This window comes from Microcebus murinus, chromosome 6 (assembly GCF_040939455.1).
Source record: "Microcebus murinus isolate Inina chromosome 6, M.murinus_Inina_mat1.0, whole genome shotgun sequence".
Lineage (NCBI taxonomy): Eukaryota > Metazoa > Chordata > Mammalia > Primates > Cheirogaleidae > Microcebus > Microcebus murinus.
The window spans coordinates 3,583,507-3,608,186 of NC_134109.1; the positions used below are offsets into that span (position 1 = coordinate 3,583,507).

Here is a 24,680-nt window from a genome sequence, read left to right on the forward strand (position 1 = left end):
CCGAGTTTGCTCCTTGAGAGCTGGGGCCACAACTCTGCCAGGGCCCGCCCGGTCCTGATCGCTGACCCGCTGCTCTCCCTGTGCAGAGCGCTGCAGCCCCCACCCAGGAGGAAAGGCCTGGCCCGGCTCCCCCAGGCTTGTCCCGGCAGCCTCCATCCAGGAACAAGCCCTACATCTCGTGGCCCTCGTCAGGTACCAAGGAGGCGTAGCTCCTATGGTGGGGGGGTGGGCAGGGGGCGCAGGGTGGGGAGGCTGGTGGTGGGACTCTAGGCTTTCAGTTCTGTTCTGGAATTTTTCCTGAGCTAAAAGCTGTTCTGGTTCTGTAGGTGGATCGGAGCCTGGGGTGACCATGCCTCTGAGAAGTATGTCTGATCCTGACCAGGACTTTGACAAAGAGGTGAGACTTGCCCAAGTGCAGCAAAGTGGCCCAAGCACCTACAGGGTCTGTGTGCGGAGAAGGTGCCCCAGGGCCGGCAGGGAAGGGTAGGCTGGGCCTGCGTTGCAGGGGAAGTAGCCTGGCGCTGTGCCTGCACACACCGTCATGGCTATGTGGAGGGGGTGAGGCTGGAGTGGGAGAGGGTGGAGACCCTTCTCCAGCCCAGCCTGAGCTACAGCCTCTGCCAGACCCAGGAGAGGCAGCTCGAGCCGGTGCTGGGCCACCTCCCAGGCCAGGCTCCCTCGAGACACTGGTCTCACCTTCCCTCCCTGCCCCCAGCCACTGCTGCCCAGAGCTGCTGAGAGCACCGTCTCCTTCAGGGGTCCTGACTGGGGCAGGGGCCGTCACACCGCCCTACCAGGAACAAAAGCTTTCCACCCACCTGGCCCCCCCCACAGCCACCACCTCCTGGCCTTCCCTGTGGAGTTGCATAGACTTAAATGTGACGGGGGTGGTTGGTTTGGTCTGGGAGGGACTTCCACGCTGGCCTCTGCTCTCCTCCTCCTTTTGGGACAGCCACTTGGCCTCAGGGTGTGGGGGCCAATTCAGGGACCAGACCTTGCTCCTGCTGGCAGTGTCCTCACGCGCCGTGAGGCCACGCACTCTGCGCCTTAGTTTTCCTCTGCGTGCAGGGGGCGGGAGTGCAGACAAACGGGGCGGGCAATGGCCAGTGCGCTGAGGCCGAGGAAGCAGCTCCCGCATGTGCTGCCCTCAGTGCTTTCTGCATGGGGGAGGTGGGCAGGGAGCTTTGTCCCGGCTTTTGCTGCTGAACTGACAGCAGCTCCACCCCACGTGGCCTGGTCCCTGCTGTGGTCGGCGTTTCTTCCTCTGTGACGTCGCCTTCACCACCGTCTGCCTCTCCTGGGTGCTCTATAAGGGCTCTTTTTTTTTTTTTTTTGAGACAGAGTCTCGCTTTGTTGCCCAGGCTAGAGTGAGTGCTGTGGCGTCAGCCTAGCTCACAGCAACCTCAAACTCCTGGGCTCAAGCAATCCTCCTGCCTCAGCCTCCTGAGTAGCTGGGACTACAGGCATGTGCCACCATGCCCGGCTAATGTTTTCTGTATATATTAGTTGGCCAATTAATTTCTTTCTATTTATAGTAGAGACGGGGTCTCGCTCTTGCTCAGGCTGGTTTCAAACTCCTGACCTCGAGCAATCCACCCACCTCGGCCTCCCAGAGTGCTAGGATTATAGGCGTGAGCCACCGCGCCCAGCCTAGGGGCTCTTTACAAACTGTGGTTATTATCAGTCGCAAGTACTGTTCCCAGTATCACTGATCTTTTAATTTTAAGGTCTTTTTGTCATATGAAATTTGTAATTTTCCCACAGCCCAGTTGGTCTTTGTCAGTTAAGATGAGAACTATTCTGAGTCTCTTCCAAAACTTTTTAGGGTTTTCTCTTCTGTGTGTCACCCCGTCTTGAAAGTGTGAAAGATCAGGGTGGAGCAGGCGTGCCCGTGTGCTGCCGCTCGGGCGCTGGCCAGGGCTCCGGTAGCGCAGGCCCTGTGCTCCTGCCAGGGTCCCCACAGAGCCTGGTGTCACATGGCTCAGGGGGTGTTTTTCTCTCCTAGCTTGGAAAAGTTTCCAGTAAGGATGGGTGATGGATACTGGTCAGATGCTTTTTCAACGTTTTCCAAAGAGATCTTCACGGGTTTTTTCCTACCACCTGTTGATGTCATGAGTCATTGTAGTAGATTTCCTTGCATCCTCAGAGTAAATCCGCCTTGGTCATGTAGTGTTATTTTTATTTTTTTAAGAGATAAGGTCTCACTCTGTCTCCCAGTTTGGACTGCAGTGGCACAATCATGTCACTGCAGCATCCAACTCCTAGGCTCAAGTGATCCTCCTGCCTCAGCCTCCCAAAGTGCTGGGACTACAGGCATGAGCCACATTGCCAAGCGGTGAAGTCCTACTCTTTTGGTACACTGGTAGATTGGTAGATTCTGGTTGTTAGCATGTTGCTTACAGGTTTTATGTCTGTGCTTGTCAGTAAAATGGACCTGTGCCTTTCTTTTTCTGTGTTGTCTTTGGCCAGCTTTGTTTTCAGGGCTATGCCAGCTCAAGCTCTGAGTTAAGAAGTTTGTGTCTCTGAGTTGCCATAACACAGGAATTTTCTCTCCTTGAACGTTTCATAGGCTTCCCTTTAAAATTACCTGCAATTGGGGCCGGGCGCGGTAGCCCATGCCTGTAATCCTAGCACTCTGGAAGGGTGAGGTAGGAGGATCGCTTGAGGTCAGGAGTTTGAGACCAGCCAGAGCAAGAGTGAGACCTCATCTCTAAAAACAGAAAACATTAGCCGGGCATGGTAGTGCATGCCTATAGTCCCAGCTACTCATGAGGCCGAGGTAGGAAGATCGCTTGAGCCCAGGAGTTTGAGGTTGCTGTGAGTGAGGCTGATGCCATGGCACTCTACCCAGGGCAATGGAGTAAGACTCTGTCTCCAAAAAAAAAGCCTGCCTGCAATTGGTCACTTTTAGAGGTTGGTCCCTGCCCCCTTATTTTACTTTTTTTCCCCCTCAACTATTTTGAAAAATTTCAAGCCTCCACAAAAGTTGCAAGAATAATAGTGTGAATAACTCATATATGACTTAACAAACTCATTTTGCCCTGTTTAATTTTTCTGGAAGGACCAGTTGAAAGTAAGTTGCAACATCAGGGCACCTGGTGGTACCTCCGAGAGAGGGCCTCTTCCCCAGCCACGGCCACACCCAGGAGAGTCCTGCTGGTCCTGCAGCACCTTCCCAGGGACTGCTCGTATGTCCCCCAGCTGGCCCAGCGATGCCAAGGGAACAAGTAAATGTGTGTCAGCATGTGCACACATGCACTCACACGCGCTCTGCCTGTTTTCTGTGTGACCACGGAACAGCTGCAATTGGATAATCTGCATATTACAGTTTTTCCAGTTGTCCCAATAATGTCCTTTATAGCACATCTTTTTCTGGCACGAGCCCCAGTCCATGGTCACATTTTAAAGGGAACAGCTCAGTGGCCTTTGGTACATTCAGGGTTGTAGCCACCACTTCTGTCGCATTGGAAATGTTCCCATCACGCCAGGGTAAACCCCCCACCCTTGCAGCATGTCCCCCATCCCTCCCATCAGCCCCCAGGGACCACCCGTGTTCTCTCTGTGGATTCCGGTCTGGACGTGTCACAGGAATGCAGTGAGGCGCCTTCTGTATATAAATGGGTATTTGGCCTTTTTTGTCTGGCTTCTTTCACTTTGTATCTTTTTGAGGTTCACCCTTGTAGCATTTGTCAGTGCTTCACTTTTATTGGTAAGTATTATCCCATTGTCTGCAGAGACCACAGTTTGTGTTCCCACCGCCCACTGACGAACACTGGGCTGCTTCCATCTTTCGCTGTTGGGAATAGTGCTGCCGTGGACATACGTGTATATGCGTTTGTTTAAGTACTTGTTTTCACTACTTTTGAATATACACCTACGAATGGAATTGCTGGGTTTATGTAGTAATTCTGTGTTCAACTTTTTGAGGTACTGTCAGATTGTCTTCTACAGGGCTGTACCAGTTTGCATTCCCACTGGCAGTGTGTGAGGGTTCTCATTTTTCCACATCCTCACCAATACGTGTTATTTTCCTTTTTCTTCTTATTCTTTTTCCTAATTGTCATACTAGTGGGTATGAAGTGGTACCTGATTGTGGTTTTGATTTGCATTTCCCTAATGACTAATCATGTTGAACATCTTTTCATGTGCTTCTTGGCCATTCCTGTAGCTGCTTTGGAGAAATGCCTACTCAAGGCCTTTACCTAATTTTAATTGGCTTATCTTTTTGTGGTTGAGTTGTAGGAGTTTCTTACTCATTCTGAATACTAGGCTCTTATCAGATACATGATTTGCAAATGTTTTCTCCCGTTCTGTAGGATGTCATTTCACATTCTTGATAATGTCCTTTGATGTATAAAAATGTCTTAAGTTTGTCTATTTCTTGTTGTTGCTCATGCTTTTGGTGTCATGTCTAAGAATCCATTGCCAAATCTAAGGTGATGAAGATTTATTCCTGTTTTCATCTAAGAGTTTATGGTTTTGGCTTTTATATTTAGGTCATTGACCCATTTTGAGATAATTTTTCTATATGGTGTGAGGTAGGAGTCCAACTTCATTCTTCTGCATGTGGATATCCAGCACCATTTGCTAAAGAGTCTGTTCCTTCCCCATTGCACCCTTGCTGAATCAGTTGGCCACAGGTGTCTGGATTTATTTCTGGACTTCCATTCTATTCCATTGGTCTGTATGTCTCTCCTTATGCCAGATCCACACTGTTATGTAGTCCATTTCAAAGTAGTATATTTGGGGAGTGTGGGTTCTTCAACTTTTTCTTTTTTAATATTGTTTTGACTATTCACGGCCCTTTGCAATTCCATATGAATTTGAGGATTGACTTTTCCATTTCTGCCCAAAAAGCCATTGGAATTTCAATAGATTGCATTGAATCTGTAGATCACTTTGGGGAGTAATGCCATCTTAACAATATTAAGTCTTCTACCCCATGAATATTTGATGTTTCCCTTTATTTAGGCCTTATTAAATTTTTTTCAGCAGTGTTTTGCAGTTTATAGTGTACAAATTTTTCATGTCCTTGGTTAAATTTATTTCTAGCTATTTCATTCTTTCGGATACTGTTGTAAATGGAATTATTTTTGTTTCTTTTTCAGATTATTTATTGCTGGTGTATAGAAACACAACTGGTTTTTGTGTATTGATCTTGTACCCTACAACTTTGCTGAATTTGTTTAGTAGTTTCTTATGAATTCTTTGGGATTTTCTAGGTATAGAATCATGTTATCTGCTAGCAGATGTAGTTTTACTTCCTTTCTATTTATTTTTCTTGCCTAATTGCTCTGGCTAGAACTTCTAGTGCTGTGTTGAGTAGCAGCAGTGAAAGTGGATGTCCTTGTCTCGTTCCTGATCTCAGGAGGAAAGCTGTGTCTCACCGTTGAGTGTGAAGTCAGCTGTGGGTTTTTCATTAAATGTCCTTTATTGTGTTGAGGAAGTTCCGCTCTATTCCTAGTGTCTTGCTCATGAAAGAATGTCATGTTTGTGACTTTGGGCCACTTGGTTGCAGGTTGGTTTCTTCACTGCACAGTTGCTCTTTCTCTTTTATAATTACTAAGTCATTTGTGAGTACACTTAGATATTAGTTCATGACTCTCACCAACAAGCTTAAGGAATAGTTGTATAAAATGTGTGTTCTCATTATAAGAAAGGAAAAGAGCAGTTGCTGGATCTGTCCCTGAGCAGACATTTGCATGTGGCCGGGCACATGCGCCTGCTTGGCCCAGGGCAACTGGTGTTCATGGTGCCCCCTTTGTTTAACAGCCTGATTCGGATTCCACCAAACACTCAACCCCATCGAACAGCTCCAACCCCAGCGGCCCACCAAGCCCCAACTCTCCCCACCGGAGCCAGCTCCCCCTGGAAGGCCTGGATCAGCCCACCTGCGACGCCTGAAGCCGCTGGCCCACCACCATGGGGCCACGCAGCTGGGGACAGCCTCCAACGCCAGTGCCAAGACTGAGCTGACCCTCCAGTGTTGTCCAAGGAAATGTAGAATCAATTTGTAGATATGAAGAAAAATCTTTATTATAATAATGATCAGTTTTATGCCGCATTGTTCGTGGCAATTAGATCAGACCAGATCCATTCGTCTGCATAGCTGTGAGGTGACACTACTCCGTTTGCACATGAAGGACCACCCAGCCTCTCTGCCACCCTTGACATCCCGGGAAGGTGTGGGCTCTGCCGACGCCAGCTCCCTCCACGGAAGCCCACTAGAACGCGGCTTAGGAAGCAGACGGCCTGGGGCATGGCCTCAGTGACTAGTCTTTCCTGTTTCCTAGGACATTAGGAAAATAGCAGGAGGGTTGTATATCTTTTTCAGTGTCACTAGAATCTTGAAGACAGAGGAAAGTGGAGGTTTGTGGCCTTTTTACTCATGTAGCCATTGCATAGTCAGCTGTAGAAGTCCTGCTGACCACCTCGGTGTGGACAGAGGCCTGGGACCAATGACACCCCACGTCCCCGAGTGTTAGTTCATTCTGGGTCACAGCCATGAAGTGTCACCAGTATCTACTACTGTGAAGTCAGCTGTGCTGTTTTCCACTCACCTCCATGGCTTCTGCCTCCTGCCATAAAACTAGCAAGTGTCGTGGTACAGGCAGGCCCTGTGGCCTGCCAGGCTGAGGAGGCCAGAGCCCCAGGGTGCTGTATAGCAGGCACTGGGACACCCCCGCCCCGCCCCACCCTGCCCAGCCCTGCCCCTGCATGGAGCCCCAGTGATTAGTAGCCCACATGGATCATGTAGAAATCACCCGGCACGCTCCTGCTCAGTGTCCGCGGCCCACGGCGTGGTGACGCCCTGCGAGTGTATTTAACCTCACCCTTCCTTGTGTATGTTAAGTGATCGGGTCTGTGGCCCTGTCTCATTTAAGGCTTGTGATTAACTGTGGCAGCAGACACAGCTTGTCCTCGGCTCAGGGCGGGTCTCCCGTCCTCCCACTGGTCGACTGCTTGGCAAGGCTGTTCAGGACACGCACTTCCCCGAGTTGGCACTGAGTGACCCGGCACCGCCCGGCATCTGCCCGCCCTCCTGGGCCGTCTGCCGGGCGGGCACCTGCTGGGGGTTCTGGTTTTTACTTTTTTAATGTAAGTCTGAGTCTTTGTAATTATTGAATCGTGAGAACATTTTTGAACAATTTACCTGTCAATAAAGCAGACGACGGCAGTTTTAAAGTTCTCAGTGGTTGGGATGTGATGGTGAATCTCCTGAGCGTCTGAGCTCCCCTAAAGTGCCCGCAGTGGGATTCCCCCCAAAACCAGTCAGAGTGCCACCCCGTCTGTGGAAGCCATGCTTGGTGATTCCCTGGGAGGTCACGCAAAAAGCTGCTGGTGTCTGACTGAGGCAGGAGCAGCCTCCAGAGCCGAGCTCTAGGTGGAGGGTCCCCAGTGGGTGACACCTGCACCCTGTCAGGCTGGGCCAGGCGCAGGCTGCAGGGAAGGGCAGTCTGGCCAGGTGCTTTTGCCCGGTTTCCAGGTGCCACTGAGTGGCCTCAGCCAAGGCCAAGCAGTAGACAAGGAGTTCAAATTCCAGCCTGAGTGCAGGGGAGCCCACAAGGGCGTGGGTAGGGCGGCCTGGCTGTGGTCCAGGGCGGCCTGAGGGCCCCACAAGGGAGCTGCCCATTAGGCTCACCTGTCTGCATCCACACACACTGGCCCTGCAGCAGCCTGAAGGGACAGGATGGGAGAGGCCAGGGTGGGAGAGCACACTGGGGTGGGGCATGCAGGTGGGAGGGTCTGGCTTCCCCAAGTTATGTGTGCAACCTCCAGTTAGTCCTTGGCCAGGAGAGAACGGTGGCAGGGGGCTGCCTAGGACCCTGCAGCTCTGTGCCACTCAGCACAGCCTGTCTGCTGCCAAAACAAGCATCTCCTACGAAGCATGGAGCTTCCTTACAGCCCACACCAGCAGGGGGCCCGCTCGGCACAGTCGCCCAGGATCCAGTGGAGGGGCCTTCTCACTGGGGCCTGGTGATCACTGCCAGGAAGGAGCGTGGCGAAGTTTAGGAGAACCGATCCATTCCAATTTCCTGGGCAAGCCTGGCCTCGCACCTGACTTCCCAAGGGGACAGCCTGCAGCCCTCCCACCTGTCCTCCCCACCTGTCCTCAAAAATGGGACTGCGGGGTGGGAGCAGTGGCCACACAGGCACGGAGGGAGCCTTCCAAAAAACACTTGGCTGAGTTACAGCAGCTGAAAAAACTGAAAAATGCGCCTGAGTGTTGGGTGGGTGGTGGCCTGAGGCAATGGGTGGTGGAGCTCGGGGTCAGACAAGCTTAGCACCCAGCTCCCCCACCTGGCGTTAAAGCCAGCGGTGGCTATGCTGGGTCTGAAACGGCACACAAGTGTCAGCCACTTTTTATTTTTTAGACAGAGTCTCACTGTATTGCCCGGGCTAGAGTGCCGTGATGTCAGCCAAACTCACAGCAACCTCAAACTCCTGGGCTCAGGCGATCCTGCCTCAGCCTCCTGAGTAGCTGGGACTATAGGCATGCACCACCATGCCCGGCTAATTTTTTTTTTTCTATTTTTAGTTGTTTGGCTAATTTCATTCTATTTTTAGTAGAGACAGGGTCTCGCTCTTGCTCAGGCTGGTCTTGAACTCCTGAGCTCAAGCAATCCTCCCGCCTTGGCCTCCCAGAATGCTAGGATTACAGGCGTGAGTCAACCACTTTTTAAATATGAAATTTTAGCTCTTGGAATAAGAAAATGAACTGTGGCATTCACACAATGGAATACATTATATAACAGCGGTCCCCTACCTTTCTGGCCCCAGGGACCAGTTTCATGGAAGACAAGTTTCCCAGAGACGGGGACAAGAGGGAGGGTTTCAGAGTGACTCAAGCACGTCACATTTACCGTGCAGTCAGTCCTCTCTGCTAATGACGACCTGTATGTGTAGCCCTCCCCAGCGCTGGCATCACTGCCTCAGCCCCACCCAGATCATCCGGCGTCAGAGTCTCATATGGAGCCGCAACCTAGACCCCTTGCAAGCACAGCTTAGGGCAGGGACCGTTCTCCTGTGAGACTCTCATGGCCCTGCTGATTGACAGGTGGCCGGGCTCAGGCGGTGATGCGGGAGATGGGGAGCAGCTGTGAGCACAGGCGAAGCTCCCTCCCCAGCTCTAGCTCGCTGCTCACCTCCTGCCGTGCAGCCCTTCCTAACAGGCCACGGACCACGACCAGTCCACAACCCAGGGTTTGGGGACCACAGCTCTACAGCATCGAGTGACAAATTCCAACCGCACCTGAGTGGGCACCATAGGCAGACGGAGAGTGCAGTGCCCTGACCCTGCTCACGGGAAGCCTCCTTGGCTAGAGGAGTCCCCCAGTGAGAAACTCCTATGTGGGGACTGGGCCACAACTCGTGGGGACCAGCAATGTTTCAGACCCAGATGCTGGTTACACAGAAGTTCACGCTGTGCACATGGGCTTGCTGCCCCCATCTGTGTCAGCACGGTGACACGCACACCCGGTGACTCCAGTACAGTTTGCATTCATTATGGCCTGGGAAGGGCCAGGTGGGTCCCAACTCCAGACTACTCAGTGCTGGCGCCCAGCCCCTAGGTCAGAGCCACCTCAGAGAGGGAGGACAAGGCCTGCCCTTGCAGTGACAGACACCAAGCACCCCGGCGCCATGGGTGTCCCCCCCAGCTGGACCCACCCCCAGCACTCTTGACATGTTCCATGCACTGTGGCACAGCCCTGTCCCCATGCCTCCCAGTGCCCCCACAGAGGGGATAGGCCCACCCCGTCCCTCCAGAATGCTGCCCAAGGCTGTCCCTGTCCACCTGGCGGGTCCACTCCTGTCTTAGCTCAGTGGGGCCTGGGCCTGAGCAGCTTGGCACCATGGCGAGGGGGTAAGGGATAGCCCACCTCTACCCGTGCCTTGCTGGGGGCAGGTTCTTTCCAGGCTGCTCCTTCAGACACGGGCGCGCCGCCCTCTCACTTCTGGGTTTAACTTCACAGACGGAGCCTCTGGCCGGCCTGGGCCCGTCTGCTTTCGGGTCAGCCCCGCACCACTCCCACAGGCAGCGCCCAGGGCCGCCTTCAGCGGGGGGCGGGCAGGCGCCAGGCCGGCCTCCCAGTTCCTAAGTAGGCAGGGGCGAAGGTGGCGCAGAAGGCGGCAGGTCCAGGCTGACAGCAGGTGCAGGGAACCCTTTATTGGGCAAGGCCTGTCCTTGGCCCCCAGCGGGGGACGGGGAGGTGGCTGGGGTGGCGGCCGGAGAGGGGGAGCCGGCAGGTCGCGCGAGGCGGGGACTGGCAGCGGCTCAGGCCTCAGCCTCGGGCCCAGCAAACAGTGGGTTGATGAAGTAGCTGTGGCTGGTGCCAGGGGCGTCCGCCTTCGGGGCCGGACTGGGCGGCCCCCCGGGGGCCTGCGGGGACACAGGCTCAGGGGGCTGCGGACGCCGAGGCCCCGCCCCAGGGAGGCCCCGCACGCCCGGCCCCTGGGCCCTCACCCGCTCCTCCGAGGGCGCAGCGTTGAAAACCGGGTTGGGGAAGCCCAGGGGCGCCCCGGCCGGCGCGGGGGCTGCCTGCAGGCGCCAGCTCCACCTGGGCGGGACGCGGCGTGAGCCCCTGGGGACGGCGCCCGCTCCGCCCGCCCGCCCGCCCGGCCCGCGTACCTGAGCCGCCCCGCGCGGCGCACCAGCAGCCCCGCCGCCAGCAGCGCCAGCAGCGCCAGCAGCGCGGCCGCCACTGCGCCGCCCACGAGCCCCGCGCCCGGTCCGGGCCCGTCCAGCCCCGCCGCGGAGCCGCCCCCGACAGGCGCGCCCGACTCCCGCACGGCGGCCGCCAGGACCCCGAGGGCCTCGCCTGCAACGGAGGGGCCGGCTCAGTCTCCGGGAGCGGCGGGCGGGGCGGGGACCCGGCGGGGGCGCGTGTACCGTGCTCCGCGACGTCCGCCAGGAGGGCCCGCGCCAGCCGCGCCGCGCCGCCCGTCTCGGGCCTGGTCTCCGCCAGCACCACCTGGATCTCCGCGTCGGCCCCGCGGAGCTGCGGCGAGCGCGGCACCTTGGACACGGCCACTTGCAGCCCCTGGTACTGAGGCTGGGGAAGGGGACTGCGTTGGCCCGGGACTCAGCCCCTCGAGCCTGCAGGGGCAGGTGGTGGACAGTGGGCAGCGCGGCGGGGCCCCCGAGGCCCTGCGGGGAGGTGTCCGAGGCGGGGGCTGCAGAGGCGGTATGGCTGGGTCGGGACGCCCCCCGCGCCTGTCCCGGCCCCATTACCGAGGCCAGAAAGGTGTCCAGCAGCCGTGCCCGGTACCGCTCCAGGTCAAACGCTGGGCCGTGGGTCAGCGACACGATGGCTCCTGCCATAGGAGGGCAGAGTTGGCGCCGTGGATCCAGGACAGGGACACGGAGGCAGGAAACAAGTCAGGGGCCGGGGTGCCTACCGCAGAGGTCGCAGCACTGCCCCTCAGGCCGGAGGGCGTCGCGGCAGGCCGCCGGGGGACAGCGGCCGCCCAGGGGCTGCAGTAGGGCCGCGCAGATCCACGGCTGGGCCTGGGGCGGGCGGCGGGGCCGTCGGCGGGGGGACCTTGGGGCGGCGCCCCTACCCCGCCCCAAGGCGCGCCCCGGCCCCGCGCTCACCTCAGCGTTGCCGCAGACGCAGCCCGACGGGTCGGCGCAGGCCTCGGCGCCCACGCTCAGCGCGCCCGGCCCGTGGAAGCGCAGGCGGCCCGCGCGGGACGCCAGGAAGGCGGCCAGGTCCTCGGCGCGCGTGAACGTCTGCGGGAGCCGCCCGCCGGGCGGAGACGCTGTCAGAGCGGCGGCCCGGCGGCGGGTGCGGGAAGGTGGGGAGGACCCCGCCGCTCACCTGGCCCAGAGCCGACACGCTGCGCACGCGCACGGCGCCCGCGAGCCCGGCGCGGAAGGAGGCGTTGGGCGGGAACACGACGTCGTCGTGGCGGCATGGCACGCGGTCGGCGTCCACCAAGAAGAGGCCTCGCGCCTCGTCCCCAGAGCGCCACAGGTGCGGGTCATGCCAAGAGAAGCGGTCCGGGTCGCGGAAGAGCGCGGGGGCGCCTGGGTGCCGCAAGCCCATGAGCTCCGCACGCACACGCCCCGGCCCGCCGGCACACGCCCTCCCGCGAGCTCCGCCCTCCCGCGAGCTCCGCCCTCCCGCGAGCCCCGCCCTCCCGCGAGCCCCGCCCTCCCGCGAGCCCCGCCCTCCCGCGAGCCCCGCCCTCCCCCGAGCCCCGCCCTCCCCCGAGCCCCGCCCTCCCCCGAGCCCCGCCCTCCCCCGAGCCCCGCCCTCCCCCGAGCCCCGCCCTCCCCCGAGCCCCGCCCTCCCCCGAGCCCCGCCCTCCCCCGAGCCCCGCCCTCCCCCGAGCTCCGCCCTCCCCCGAGCTCCGCCCTCCCCCGAGCTCCGCCCTCCCCCGAGCTCCGCCCTCCCCCGAGCTCCGCCCTCGGACACGACCTCGCCCCTGGTCCCGCCCTCCCGCGAGCTCCGCCCTCCCGCGAGCTCCGCCCTCCCGTGAGCTCCGCCCTCGGACACGCCCTCACCCCTGGTCCCGCCCCGAGCTCCGCCCTCACCCCTGGTCTGGCCCCGAGCTCCGCCCTCCCCCAAGCTCCGCCCTCCGGCGAGCTCCGCCCTCGGACACGCCCTCGCCCCTGGTCCGGCCCCGAGCTCCGCCCTCCCGCGAGCTCCGCCCTCCCCCGAGCTCCGCCCTCGGACACGCCCTCGCCCCTGGTCCCGCCGCGAGCTCCGCCCTCGCCCCTGGTCCCATCCCGGACACGCCCTCCTCTGAGCCGCGACCCTGGGCACACCCTCCCTCCGAGCCCCGCCCTTGGACACGCCTCCCTCCCGAGCCCGGCCCGGGCGTCACCTGCACTGCAGTCCGGGTGTGAGCCCGCGTCCGAGGCGCTGAATCCCGCTCCCGAGGCCAGGACGAGCTCGCCATCCAGCGGCAGGAGCTGCAGGAGGCGCGGGCTGAGGCGGCGCCAGGCGGTGGTCCGGGCTGGCTCCGCACGCATCCCCGCCCCCGGGGTCCCCAGAGAGGAGGACCCGCACGGTGACAGGGAGCCGGTCAGGGCGAGGTTAGCAGGGCGAGTGGGACACAGCCATGGAAAGAAAGGGGAAGAGTGCTCTGCGCGGGGTTGGTGGGGAGACGGCGTGTGCAGAGGCTCCAGTGTCCTGTGACTCTGAGCTGGAGGGTCACACAGGCCGAGAAGCAGGACCCTGGGGAGCTTGGGGCAGGGGGTGACACCTGCCAGGACGTTGGCCTGCCCATACCGCTGAGAAACCGTACGAGGGAAGGGCTCCAGGAACTAAACTTTAAAACGCTGACAAGTCCCCGGAGAGCTGCGGGAGCTCTCAGCACCTGAGGCAGGGGAGGGGGTTCAGGTGGGGCAGAAGGGTGCCAGGAGCCAGGGAGGGTAAGGGCGCCTAGAAGGCGCCCTGCCAGCCCCAGGCCTGGGTTCCACCTTGGCAGCCCCTCCCACAGTAGTTGGCCCCAGGTGTCTGCTGAAATGAGGGTGACTAACCAGCGGCCCCTCACTCCCACTGCCCGCCAGTCCCAGGCCCGCCTTTCTCTTGCACCCTGCACCATGGTTTTCCCTCAGGGGTTGAGGGGCGGCCTGGGCCAGGGAAGCTCCTCGGTGCAGGGGCCTCAGCACTGTCAGGGGCCACCCGGCACAGCCTCGGGTCCCACCTTGTGGGGCAGGGCCTGCCCTTACGCCCTTCCTGGGGTTCTGCACCTGAGCAGCAGACCAACACCCAGGGTGTGAGGTCCCAGGCCAGCTGCGCCCACACCTGAGGGTGCCTCACCGGACAGCAAGGCGGCTGCCACAGATGCCAGAGGAGCCGGGGACAGAGGGCAGGAATGTGCCGGAAGCACAGCAGCACCTCTGGAAGGGGAGGTGTTGGAAGTGAGAAGCAGTACCCAGAATGCATTTCTCAAAAGAACCAGAGGGAGAGCTGTCAATATGAAAGTCCCAGCAGCTGGATGGATGAGCACAACAGGTGAGACAGCCTGGAGACTGATCCCGCTGCAGATGACTCTGGTGTTCCCAGCGAGGGCCCAGGAGAAACGGGGGGCGGGGTGGGCAGACATCCAAGAGCCAGAATTCACATGCAAGGTCGGGGAGAAGAGAAAGTATTTGAAGAAACAATGAAGATGAGCTCTCCAGGTCTGAAGCAAGTTGGGGAACCTCCCACCGAATGGTCTGAGTGCCAAGAGCCGCACCCACACAGGTGCCAGTTACGGCCATGAGTGTCAGGGGCGAAGAGAACCTTCTGCAAGCTTCAGAGAGAACAGGTCGCCCAAGAAGGGAAAAAAATGCAGATTCAGATTTCTCAGCAACAACAATGGATGCAAAAAAAACAATAGCGTACTATTTTAAACATGGAAGGAAAAGAACTTTCAATCTCGAGTTTTCTATCCAGCGAAACTGCTGTTCTAATGTGGGGGTATAAGAAAAGCGTCTGCAAGCCTAAACGGCTTCAGAACGATGCTCACAAAGGCCTGCCCGGAACACATGCCTGGAGGAAGAAGGGGCAGAAATCCAGAAGCTTCCAATAGACACAGGAAGTAACAGTGATGGAATACTTTGGTAAGCTAATTGCTGCCTTTTTAAAAATCTAAAAACTTAGGAACTCGCTTGTTCAAGGGAAGATACAGATATTGAAAGGTTTTTAAGAAATCAATAAAACTTTAAAAAAAGATTTTAAGAATCAATAGAACTACCAAACTTGAAAACCCTAGTCCAATTTCTAGAAAATTTTAAAATGTCAAAACTGCCCATTTTACTCATAAATCAGATGCAAAAATCCTAAGCAAAATATTAGCTAACTGGAGCCAATAGTATAGTTTTAAAATGCTGCACAAAACGAGTGAACCTTGACATGACCCCTAGGCTCTGGGTGGTAACAGCATTGAGTGTAGGTTCACCAGCTGTGACAAGTGCGCCGCTCTGGTGGCCGAGGCCGTGCAGGGGCTCAGGGGTACACGGGAGATCTCTGTACCGTCTGCTGAATTTTGCTGTGAACCTAAAAATGCTCTAAAAGTCTTAAAGTTTCTTTAAATTCGATTTTAAAAATACGTGGTGGTCAAGTAGGGTTCAGGTCCCAAGGATGCAGGGACAGAGGAGTGGGGACTCCTCCATCCAGACTACCCGGCATGCATGGCGGTGGTCCAGCAGATGGCAGTGGGGGGTGCTGTGCCGGCAAAATCAAGACTTTATGGCAGAGGGACGTCCAGTGTCCCAGTGCCATGAAGTGGTACATTTCGTGGAGATGGGGTCGCACTGTCTTGCTCAGGCTGGTCTCAAACTCCCGGTCTCCAGAGATCCTCCCACCTGGCTTCCCAAAGCACCAGGGTTACAGGCTGAGCCACCGCACCTGGCCCAGAAGTGGTACTTTGACCTGCCCTGCCCCTCAGGTGGGTGCCCGGAGGCTGTCAGTCTTGCAAGAAGAGTTCGACCTCGGAAACTTCCTTAATAGGCTAAAAGGGCGGGGGATCACATCTCAATCAGTGTGGAAAGAAAAAGACACTGCAAATGTTCAACAGCATATTTAGGTTTGTTTGTTTCTGTCTCCTGGGCTATAGTGAGCGCCGTGGCATCAGCCACGCTCACAGCAACCTCCAACTCCTGGCCTCACGCGATCCTCCTGCCTCAGCCTCCCGAGTAGCTGGGACTACAGGCATGCGCCACCATGCCCGGCTAATTTTCTATTTTTAGCAGGGACGGGGGTCTCACTCTTGCTGAGGCTGGTCTCGAACTCCTGGCCTCAAGCGATCCCCCCACCTCGGCCTGGAGGGCCAGGATTACAGGCGTGAGCCACCGCACCTGGCCCATTTATGACTTTTTAGAATCTGTTAGCAAACTAGCAACAGTGTAGAATTTCGACGGTGGGACCCAGTGTGTGCCGGGACCCTGCAGCACACTACGCCGGGCGGGCACCGCGGAGCGCCTCTCCCCAGCGCGAGGACGAGACGGGGACGCCGGCTCCCGCCGCTGTTTAACGCGGAGCGGCCGCCCCAGCCCGTGGAGGCGAGAAACGGAGGCGCCAGGACGGGAAAGTACTGTCGTTACTTGCGAGATCCACCAGCTGGAGGACGGAGTTTAAGTGTGGGCACCGCGCCCGACAGAAGGCAAAGCGACGGGCGTTTATGAGTCGCCGAGGCCGCGCAAGAGCCCCGCGGGGAACAGTCCGCGACCCTGGCAGAGGCACGGCGACGAGAACCACCGGGCGGCGCGCTCCCCACGGCACGGCTGGCCGTGAAGCCGCGGGGGCTCCGGGTCGCCGCCCCGCAACCGCCAGCCCCGCAGGGCAGCTGCGGGCGGAGGAGCGGGGCGGACACCGGCCCCGAGCCCGCGCCGCGGGGGCCTGGCGCGGCGCAGCCTCGGCCGGCGGGGGCTGGCGGGAGGTCGCGGGAACCCGCCCCGCGCGCGCCCCGCAGGGCACAGCGACGCCCAGTGACCGCGGCCAGGGACGCAGGGGCCGCGCGACGGGCTCGCCCGCCCTGGTGGCCGCGGGGAGGTTCCGCTCCGCCCAGGAACGCGGCGAGGCGGCGCCGACCCTCGCCCGGCTGGAGGGCGCGGCGCGGGGACGCCCCGCGGGAGGCGCGCAGACGGCGGGCACCGGAGCGGCGGGCACCGGAGCGGCGGGCACCGGAGCGGCGGGCACCGGAGCGGCGGGCACCGGAGCGGCGGGCGGGCGGGGGGAGGCTCCCAACCAGGAAACAGAGGCCGCGCGGACCAGCTCGGCTAGGCGGGGCGCGGGCGGCCTGGGGCAGCGCCGGGTCACTCGGCCCCGCGGCCCGGCCCGGCCCCACCGCCCCGGTTCCCGCCGAGGCCCCCGGGGCAGCGCAGCGAGCGCCGCCAGGGAGGCGAGGAGGGGTCGCGGACCAGGTGGGGAACAGGCGTCCTACATAGGTCCCGGGAAAGGGAGGAGGGGCTCGCGCCCGGGGCTGGGGACAGTGTGGACGCGGGGATGGATGGACGGACGGATGGGTGTCGCTCCCCAAGCTCTCCCAAACGAGACCATCAAAGGAAGGAAGCCGGCGGGCCGGGCCGGGCCCCCTCAACCGGATTCCTCGGCTCCCCGGCGCCGCGCGGTGCGCACGTGCTGCGGGGGCGGGGCCGCGCGGTGTGCACGTGCTGCGGGGGCGGGGCCGCGCGGTTGCCAAGGTAGCGCACGTGCTGCGGGGGCGGGGCCGCGCGGTTGCCAAGGTAGCGCACGTGCTGTGGGGCGGGGCCGCGCGGTTGCCAAGGTAGCGCACGTGCTGCGGGGCGGCCCGCCCCCCTCCGCCCGGCCCACTGCACTTTAGTCTTTGGGCCCGACCGGGCGGGCCGGGCGTCCTGCCTGCGGGGACCCGGGACCCCGCCCCGCTCGCGACGCCCTCAGCGAGGGGCGGCCGGTGCTGGCGGGGACGCGTCACCTCGGAGGACTCCGACGTCGGGACGAAGCTTTCACCCCGGGCCGCGGCTCCGCCCTGGCAAAGCGACCAGGCGCAGGTGACCGGCCCACGGGCTGGGCTGCGAGCCGGCAGGACTGCATTTTACAGACACTGAAACTCGCTCTCCTAGACGGTTCGAGTGCCGTGAAATGCTTCCTTCTGACTTGCTCCCAACCGTTGGCAAGGCGAAGCACTCCTAGCGCGCGTGGGGCGGAGGCCGGCTGCTCCGCGACGCCGTCCCCAGACTCCCCGGGTCTCGGCACCCGCGCCCTCCCGGCCCGCACAGCAGCGCCGCGGGCGGGTTTCAGGCACCCGGACGGGGACGGGCCTTGCGGGACGGCGTGCAGGGGGCTCCCCCAGGGCGAGCCTTGGGGCGCACCGGCGGGCCGCGGCCAGGCCGTGGGGACCCAGGCGCCCGCCCTCCCTCTCCAAGGGCGCAGACGGCCCCCCGGACCCCACCCGCCCGAAGCCGCGCCCACCTCGGCGGGGCCGCTCTGGGGCCGAGGAAGGAGCGGCCGGGCCCGCGCCCCGCCTTACCACGTCCGAGACGGCGTGACTGCCTCGCACCAGGACCGACACCAGCTGCGGGACGAGGCCGCGTCAGCACCGGGTGGCGGGAGGGCCCCGCCGCCGCCCGGCCGCGCAGGCCCGGGGCGCTCCGAGGCACCTTGTCCGCCGGGAAGGCGACTGCGCCGCCCGCGCACGGCGTCCGGTTCTGGCTCCAGTTGGCGGCGGCCTCGAAGTCGGTGCTGGGGACCCAGACTTTGTAGGCGGCCCGGGTCAGCGCTGCGGAGGCGGCGGCTGAGTGCCTGCCCGGCCCTGGCCCGGACGGCCTCTCCCCCGGACGGGACGACCCGCTCGGGGAGGCGCGGCGGGTCGCAGCCAGGGCGCGAATGGGGCCCGTGGCGCGTCAGGCCGGACCGCGGGAGCCCTGCCTCCGCGCCCCGCAGCGGACTTCTGCTCTGCGGAGCCCGCCCAGACGTGCTCTCCTGCAGGACTCACCCGGACCGCCGCCCCGCCCCGCCCCGTCCCTGCAGTGGAGGACAGGGTGGTGACAACTGGGGTGGGGGGAGGAGGATGGGCAGCGCAGGCCTCTTCCTCCACCTTGAAATCAGGAGGGCTTCCTGGAGGAGGCCGACCAGGGCCAGGAGGAGCTGCGGCAGAAAACGCATCCCAGCCGTGCGAAGAAGGGGCGGGGTGGGGGCCAAGCCGAGTCCGGACGGGGTCTGTGCCCTGAGGGAGCCACGAAGGGCTCAGGGCAGGGGCGCAGGTGCTCAGGGACTGCGACTGAGGCGGGCTGCGGAGCCACAGCGCAGCAGCTACTCTGGGCAGGGGCTGAGGCCGCGCCCCAGGCCGCCCGAGGAGGGGCCCAGGCCGGATTCAGGCCCCCAAGCCCTTGCCGCCCCCCACCCCGCACCCCCGGCTCACCGCACAGCTGCAGCCACAGCAGCAGCCCGGCCTGCGCGCCCATCGCGCCGCTCCCACTCCCACTCCGCCAGGGACTTTACCCTGGTGCCCACGTGAGCCGGCGGGGCGGGTGGGGCGCCGGGTCGGTTACACATTCACCTCAGACCCGGCCTCTCCACACCCACCCTCCGGGGCCTTTGGACCTGCCCAGTGACATGCGGGGCGGTGGGGCAGGAAGCAACTTCTGGGCTGTCCCTTTCTCTGCTGGGAGCCTGAGGCTGAACCTAGTTTGCTCACCTGTTGAAGACCTCTCATGTCCCGGCCTGGATGGACTGTGGGTGGTGGTAGGGTGACAGAGGAGGAGAGTGGAGGGAAGACACGTGGATGGTCCACAAAGGTGTAAAATAATGGGTGCTGAGCAGTGGACAACCGGTGGATGGTGGATGGATGGTGGGTGGTGGATGGATGGTGGGTGGGTGGTGGGTGGGTGGGTGGATGGTGGGTAGGTGGTGGATGGTGGGTAGGTGGATGGATGGTGGGTGGGTAGTGGGTGGGTGGTGGGTGGGTAGTGGGTGGGTGGTGGGTGGGTGGGTGGATGGTGGGTAGGTGGTGGATGGTGGGTGGTGGATGGATGGTGGGTGGATGGATGGTGGGTGGGTGGATGGATGGTGGGTGGATGGTGGGTGGGTGGATGGTGGGTGGATGGTGGGTGGGTGGGTGGTGGATGGTGGGTGGGTGGTGGATGGATGGTGGGTGGATGGGGTGGGCTGGTAGGAGGTGGTGGATGGTGGGAGGTGGATGGTGGGAGGTGGTGGATGGTTGGTGGGAGGTGGTGGGTGGCAGGTGGGGGATGGTGGTGGGAGGTGGGGGATGGATGGTGGGAGGTGGGGGATGGTGGTGGGAGGTGGGGGATGGTGGTGGGAGGTGGTGGGTGGGAGGTGGGGGATGGTGGGTGGGAGGTGGGGGATGGTGGGTGGGAGGTGGGGGATGGTGGGTGGGAGGTGGGGGATGGTGGGGGATGGAGGGTGGGAGGTGAGGGATGGTGGGTGGGAGGTGGGGGATGGTGGGTGGGAGGTGGGGGATGGTGGGTGGGAGATGGGGGATGGTGGGTGGGGAGTGGGGGATGGTGGGTGGGGAGTGGGGGATGGTGCGTGGGAGGTGGGGGATGGTGGGTGGGCTGGTGGGAGGTGGAGGATGGGTGGACCGGCCCATGGATGGAGGATGAATGCCTCTGCATGGATGTACCTTTATCCAACTAGGCTTTGCCTTTTCCTGAGCAAGATATTTCGCAGGAAGAAGGAGCCCACGCTCGGGGCGTGCTGCCTCTTTTTATGCCCTGGGCCGGGGCTGGGGCTGGGGCTGCTCTGGCCGCACTCTGTCTTGGTGGGGTCACCTTCAGGCGGAGGCACCTGCTCTCGGGGCGTTAGCCCTGCTTGGGACCAGGAGGGTGGGTGCAGCAGGTCCTAGGGTTTGGCCTTGGCCCCCTGCTGGGCTCACAGGAAATTCCATCCTCTGAGGTGGCCTCAACCAGGAGCAAAGGGGACATTTCTGGGTCATCTGTTTTGCTCTTTGTCTGATACTGCTGCTCGTTGAGCAGGAAGCAGTCTTACTGACTGTGCCTCCTGGGGCTCCACGCTGGTGTGTCCGGCTCTGCGCCCCTCCCCTCTGCCTCTCAATGCACAGAGATGTGTGTGGCTCTGCAAAGGCCACCCCTCCGGGGGTCCAGAGGTAGCCCAGGCCCGCCCAGGGTCTGGGGCCCCTCCTCCTGACACAGGAAGTGGACTGCACTAAGGGCCGCACCCAGGGGAGGCTGCAGGGGCTGCATGGCTGGGACTTAGGGAAACACCACCTCTGACCACCGCTGCTCCGGGCAGGCCGTGCCCAGGGAGACGTGCGGTGCACGGGCAGCGAGGCCGCCCAGGCAGACGGGGCAGTCTCGAAAAAGGCAGCAGCAAAACAAGACAGGAAGGATGAGGTCACAGCTGCAGCCACAATGCAGAGGTTGCATTGCAGGTGGCAGGACAGGAGGGGCTGGGGTGGCCGGCCGTGGGGGAGTGGCATCCCCCACCCTGAAACGGGCATCCCTGAGTGGAAACAGTAGGTGGGTCCAGCTGTCAGAGGGTGGCCCAGAGAGGAGCTCACACGAGCCACGCGCCAGGCACCACCCCTGGCCCTGAGCAGCCACGGGTACTGGGACCACTGAGGAGAAAGACGTGAGGCAAGGAGTGGCGGGTCCGCACTGCAGTTGCTGTGCACAAGGGCCACAGAAGGCCCCTGACCACAGGCACAGGTGCCCTGGCCACTCCAGCACACGTGGGCACAAGCTTGCAAACTGGTCAGGACTTCAGCAGGAAGTGGGAGAAACAAAAGCCCTACAGAGTTTCCTTGAGAAACTAGGAAATCTCATGGCAGAGCTGCTTCAGGTAAGGCTAGATCCGGGGGCTTCGAGGTTACTCGTAGGGCTCAGTCTCTGTGTCTGTCTCTGTTTTGGCCCGGCTTCCCTCCTGTGTTGGTTTCCCTGTGCACACAGTGTTCTCTATGTGGAGGGAGGTGGCCCAGGACAGCCGGATTCACCACCTCCCAGACCAGGCCAATGCAGCAAGGTCTCTGGGAGGTCCCTGCCTCGTTCCTGTTTCCAACCACTGAGGCAGGGATTGCCATGCTCTGCCAGCTCTCAGCTCTGCCTGGAGGTATGGGGACACCAGAGCGGCAGCCCTGCCAGTCCACATGGGTGGGGGTGGGGAGACAGGCAGGTGGACTTGAGAAATGGGCAGGAAATGGAAAGACCTAGAAAGGCCCTGAGGCAGGAGGCTGGGGGTGGCGGGGAAGGGAAGGCCAGGGCAGAGCATTGGGGTCACATTGTTGTTGGAGGTGGGTTGGATACAACTGAGAGGGGAGCCCTGGAGGGTGTGAACTGGGGGGGTCTCTACTGGTTTGGACCGGGCGGGGTAGGCAGGGCACCCCTGCTGGTGTCTGGCCATGGTGGGACCAGACCTGGCCCTGTTTTGCATTAAATGCTGTGTGAGGCAGCACAATTTACTTAGCCTCTCTGTTTCATTCCTTTCCCTGCAAAGTGGGGGGAACCAGTGCCCACCTCACAGGGCATGGCAGCCCTGGCCTGGGGTGGGGGGCAGGGGCGTCAGGAGACCAGGGCTCAGTCTCGGGGCACAGTCGGGCTCCCCCACCCATGGGTGGTGGGAAGAGAACACCTGGCACTGCCCCTGCCCCAAGACGCTCCTGCTTGCAAGAAGTTCTTGCAAGGTTCAGGCCAGGGCCCAGCCACTGTCCTGCCTCTGCCCCCTCCTTCCGGATGGGAGGGTTAATTTGTCACCTTCCCTGTCCTTTGTACTGAGGGCTAGGGGCACGTTCTCAGGAGCTACAGCTGGGCTGGGCACTAGGAAACACTCGCTGCCACTCCAAGGCTGGCTGGGCCAGGGCATGTCAACGGATGTGACCTGAGGCCACTTATGAGGGCAGTCTGAGGACCAGGGCTGGGCGAGAGCAGTCTCCCTGGCTCGTGGGGACATCCCAGGAAGCAGGCTGTGCATGCTGGGGCTGGGGCCACACGCACTGCCCCAGCAAGCCCTCACTGCCCCACAGCAGCCGTCAACTCAGTGCCAGTGCCCCAAGCTCCGTGGGGGGAAAGCGGAGGAGGTGGAAGCTTCTGGAACCCAGGCCATGGCCCCGTGTGGTCTCCTACCTCCCATGTGCCTGTAGCTGCCTGGAGTTCTCGGAGCCGACCTGGGCAGCAGTGCAGGGCTGGCCACCCTGTCTGGGTGTTTCCCTCTGGGCGTGTGGCCTCGGTGCTTTGCACACAGCCCCTGGGGCAGGTGCCAGCACTGTCCCCTTTGACAGAAGAGGAGACAGGTGTGCCCCATGTGCACTGCCCGCTCCTAGCACCGGCCTGTCTCTGAGGCCTGAGCCCCAGCCTCTAAGCTGACCCTGGGGTCGGGTCCATGTGAAGCCTCCGCTGGAGTGAAGGACATGGACTTAGGGCAATTCGACAGCTGTCTTTTCCCTCAACCTTTATTTATTTATTTTTTTGACAGAGTCTCACTCTTTTACCCAGGCTAGAGTGCCGTGGCGTTACCCTAGCTCACAGCAACCTCAAACTACTGGGCTCAAGCGATCCTCCTGCCTCAGCCTCCCAAGTAGCTGGTACTACAGGCATGCGCCACCATGCCCGGCTAATTTAGTCTATATATATTAGTTGGCCAATTAATTTCTTTCTATTTATAGTAGAGACGGGGTCTCACTCTCGCTCAGGCTGGTTTTGAAATCCTGACCTTGAGCGATCTGCCCGCCTCGGCCTCCCAGAGAGCTGGGATTACAGGCCTGAGCCACCGTGTCCGGCCTCCCTCAACCTTTAACTTCTAATCGAGGATTAAGACCCCAGGCAGCACGGAGGCACTCGAAGGACACGGCCCCCAGCCTCACGGCGACTCGCCACCGTGCCATCGCAGGGGCACAGCATGGGCAGCAATGACACTTCTCCCACACACCCCATTGGGTCTCCTGGTCTTTATATTTAACAAGAAATAGTCGATCTGGGATCAGATTATATGACTGGGAACACTCTGGACTTCACGATCCGGAATCCAGTCCAGGCTTTCGCCACCTGAGACTCCCACAGTGTCCCACAAAGCACCCAGCAGGTCCGGGTGTTGGGGAAGCTGCCGGGCCTTCCTCCCCAGCGTCACCTGCCCTACTTAAACAGACCCTTCAGAACGCCAGCCTGTTTTTGAGTGTTAGTCCAGGCTCGTTCCCGGTGCGGGTCCTCGGCTGGGGTCTGGACACGTGGGACTGCTGCTGCTTCCCGGTGCAGCCACCACTGCACCCCGCAGTGCTGCCCAGGGCCGGGCAAGCGTCGTTCAGAGCGGCGGCCCTGCTCTGGTCCCCCTGAGCAGAGAGGAGGCAGGCAGAGGTCACAAGGCAGCCCGACTCCCGCCCAGGCCTGGACCACGACCCTCCATTCCCAAGGCAGGTTAGAAGCAGGACAGGGGCAGGTGAGGGCTGGTCTGCGCCTGGGGGCTGGGCTCGGCCCCTCCTCCCCCTCCAGGTCTGGGCGTCAGGTTGGGGGCAGGGAGCCAAGTCCCTGGGAGGAGCAGCTCAGAACCCCCCATTTCTCAGCCGCCTGCTGCTTGCTGCTGGACGGCACGACCTGTACAGAAGCCCAGCGCTGACCTGGCCCCACGGTGTCCCTGCAGCGCCCTGAGCAGCAGGTCCGAGCCCAGCAGGTCTTCGGGTGTCCTGCCCATTTCCTTTCCTGCAAGACCTAGAGAAAGAAATCCCGAAGGGGAGAAAGAAGAGAATCGAGTGTCTGAAGTCCTGCTGGCCAGCCCGTGTCTGTGGTGCACTGCCCGGTCTCCCTGTGTCCTGGTGTGGTCGAGGCCACTGGGGGACCCCTGGCTTAATGCCCTGGAAGGTGGATAGAGCTCAGGCCTCCTCCACAGGGTGTGAGGACGTGGGACCCCCAGACGGAGGGACCACAAGGTGGTGTTCCTAGGGCAGCTTCTGGAAGCCACGGTGGCCATAGGCTCCCATTGTGTGTGCAGGGTGGGGACTGCCTGCGCCCTGGGAGGACTCCGGTGGCCCATCATGGCTGCTGCCAGCCCGGGCACGGTGGGAGCAGGGTGGACCTGCAGAGAGGGCCAGGCTGATGGGCCAGTGCAGGCCCCAGGCGAGGCCCTGGGACGTTGAGGGAGGACCTCTGCTCCTGAGCCCATGCCGTCCTGCTGCTTGGTGGGCCACACTGGAGGCCAGTGGCATCTCCTGTGGACCTGGCCCTGAGCTGTGCCTTGGAGGGCAGGGAGGGGCCGAGCAGGGCACTGCAGTGGCTACAGGGGACACAGCAGGTGGGGGGA

At 61.2% G+C, this 24,680-nt stretch overlaps 2 protein-coding genes across 5 annotated transcripts in view; one reads left to right on the forward strand and one right to left on the reverse strand.

Moving 5' to 3' along the window:
- Nucleotides 1-7,188, forward strand: part of CDC42BPB (CDC42 binding protein kinase beta) — a 123,508-nt gene extending 116,320 nt beyond the window's left edge. For all 4 annotated transcript variants that reach the window (XM_012746350.2, XM_012746352.2, XM_012746349.2 and 1 more), the window contains 3 exons: nucleotides 87-192; nucleotides 327-397; nucleotides 5,773-7,188. In XM_012746350.2, the coding sequence (XP_012601804.1) occupies nucleotides 87-192; nucleotides 327-397; nucleotides 5,773-5,904 (309 nt within the window). In that variant the 3' untranslated portion in view covers nucleotides 5,905-7,188. The remainder of the gene's footprint in view (nucleotides 1-86; nucleotides 193-326; nucleotides 398-5,772) is intronic.
- A 2,960-nt stretch (nucleotides 7,189-10,148) lies between these two features.
- On the reverse strand, nucleotides 10,149-18,904 carry AMN (amnion associated transmembrane protein). The gene is made up of 12 exons (XM_012746498.3): nucleotides 18,838-18,904; nucleotides 18,077-18,195; nucleotides 17,947-17,991; nucleotides 12,835-12,922; nucleotides 11,823-12,031; nucleotides 11,597-11,734; nucleotides 11,401-11,509; nucleotides 11,234-11,316; nucleotides 10,892-11,054; nucleotides 10,631-10,820; nucleotides 10,466-10,559; nucleotides 10,149-10,381 (listed from the first exon to the last, which is right to left on the reverse strand). Exons 1-12 carry the CDS (start codon nucleotides 18,878-18,880, stop codon nucleotides 10,277-10,279), a joined length of 1,386 nt encoding a protein of 461 aa, XP_012601952.2. The 5' UTR covers nucleotides 18,881-18,904; the 3' UTR covers nucleotides 10,149-10,276.
- Nucleotides 18,905-24,680: the final 5,776 nt, after the last annotated feature.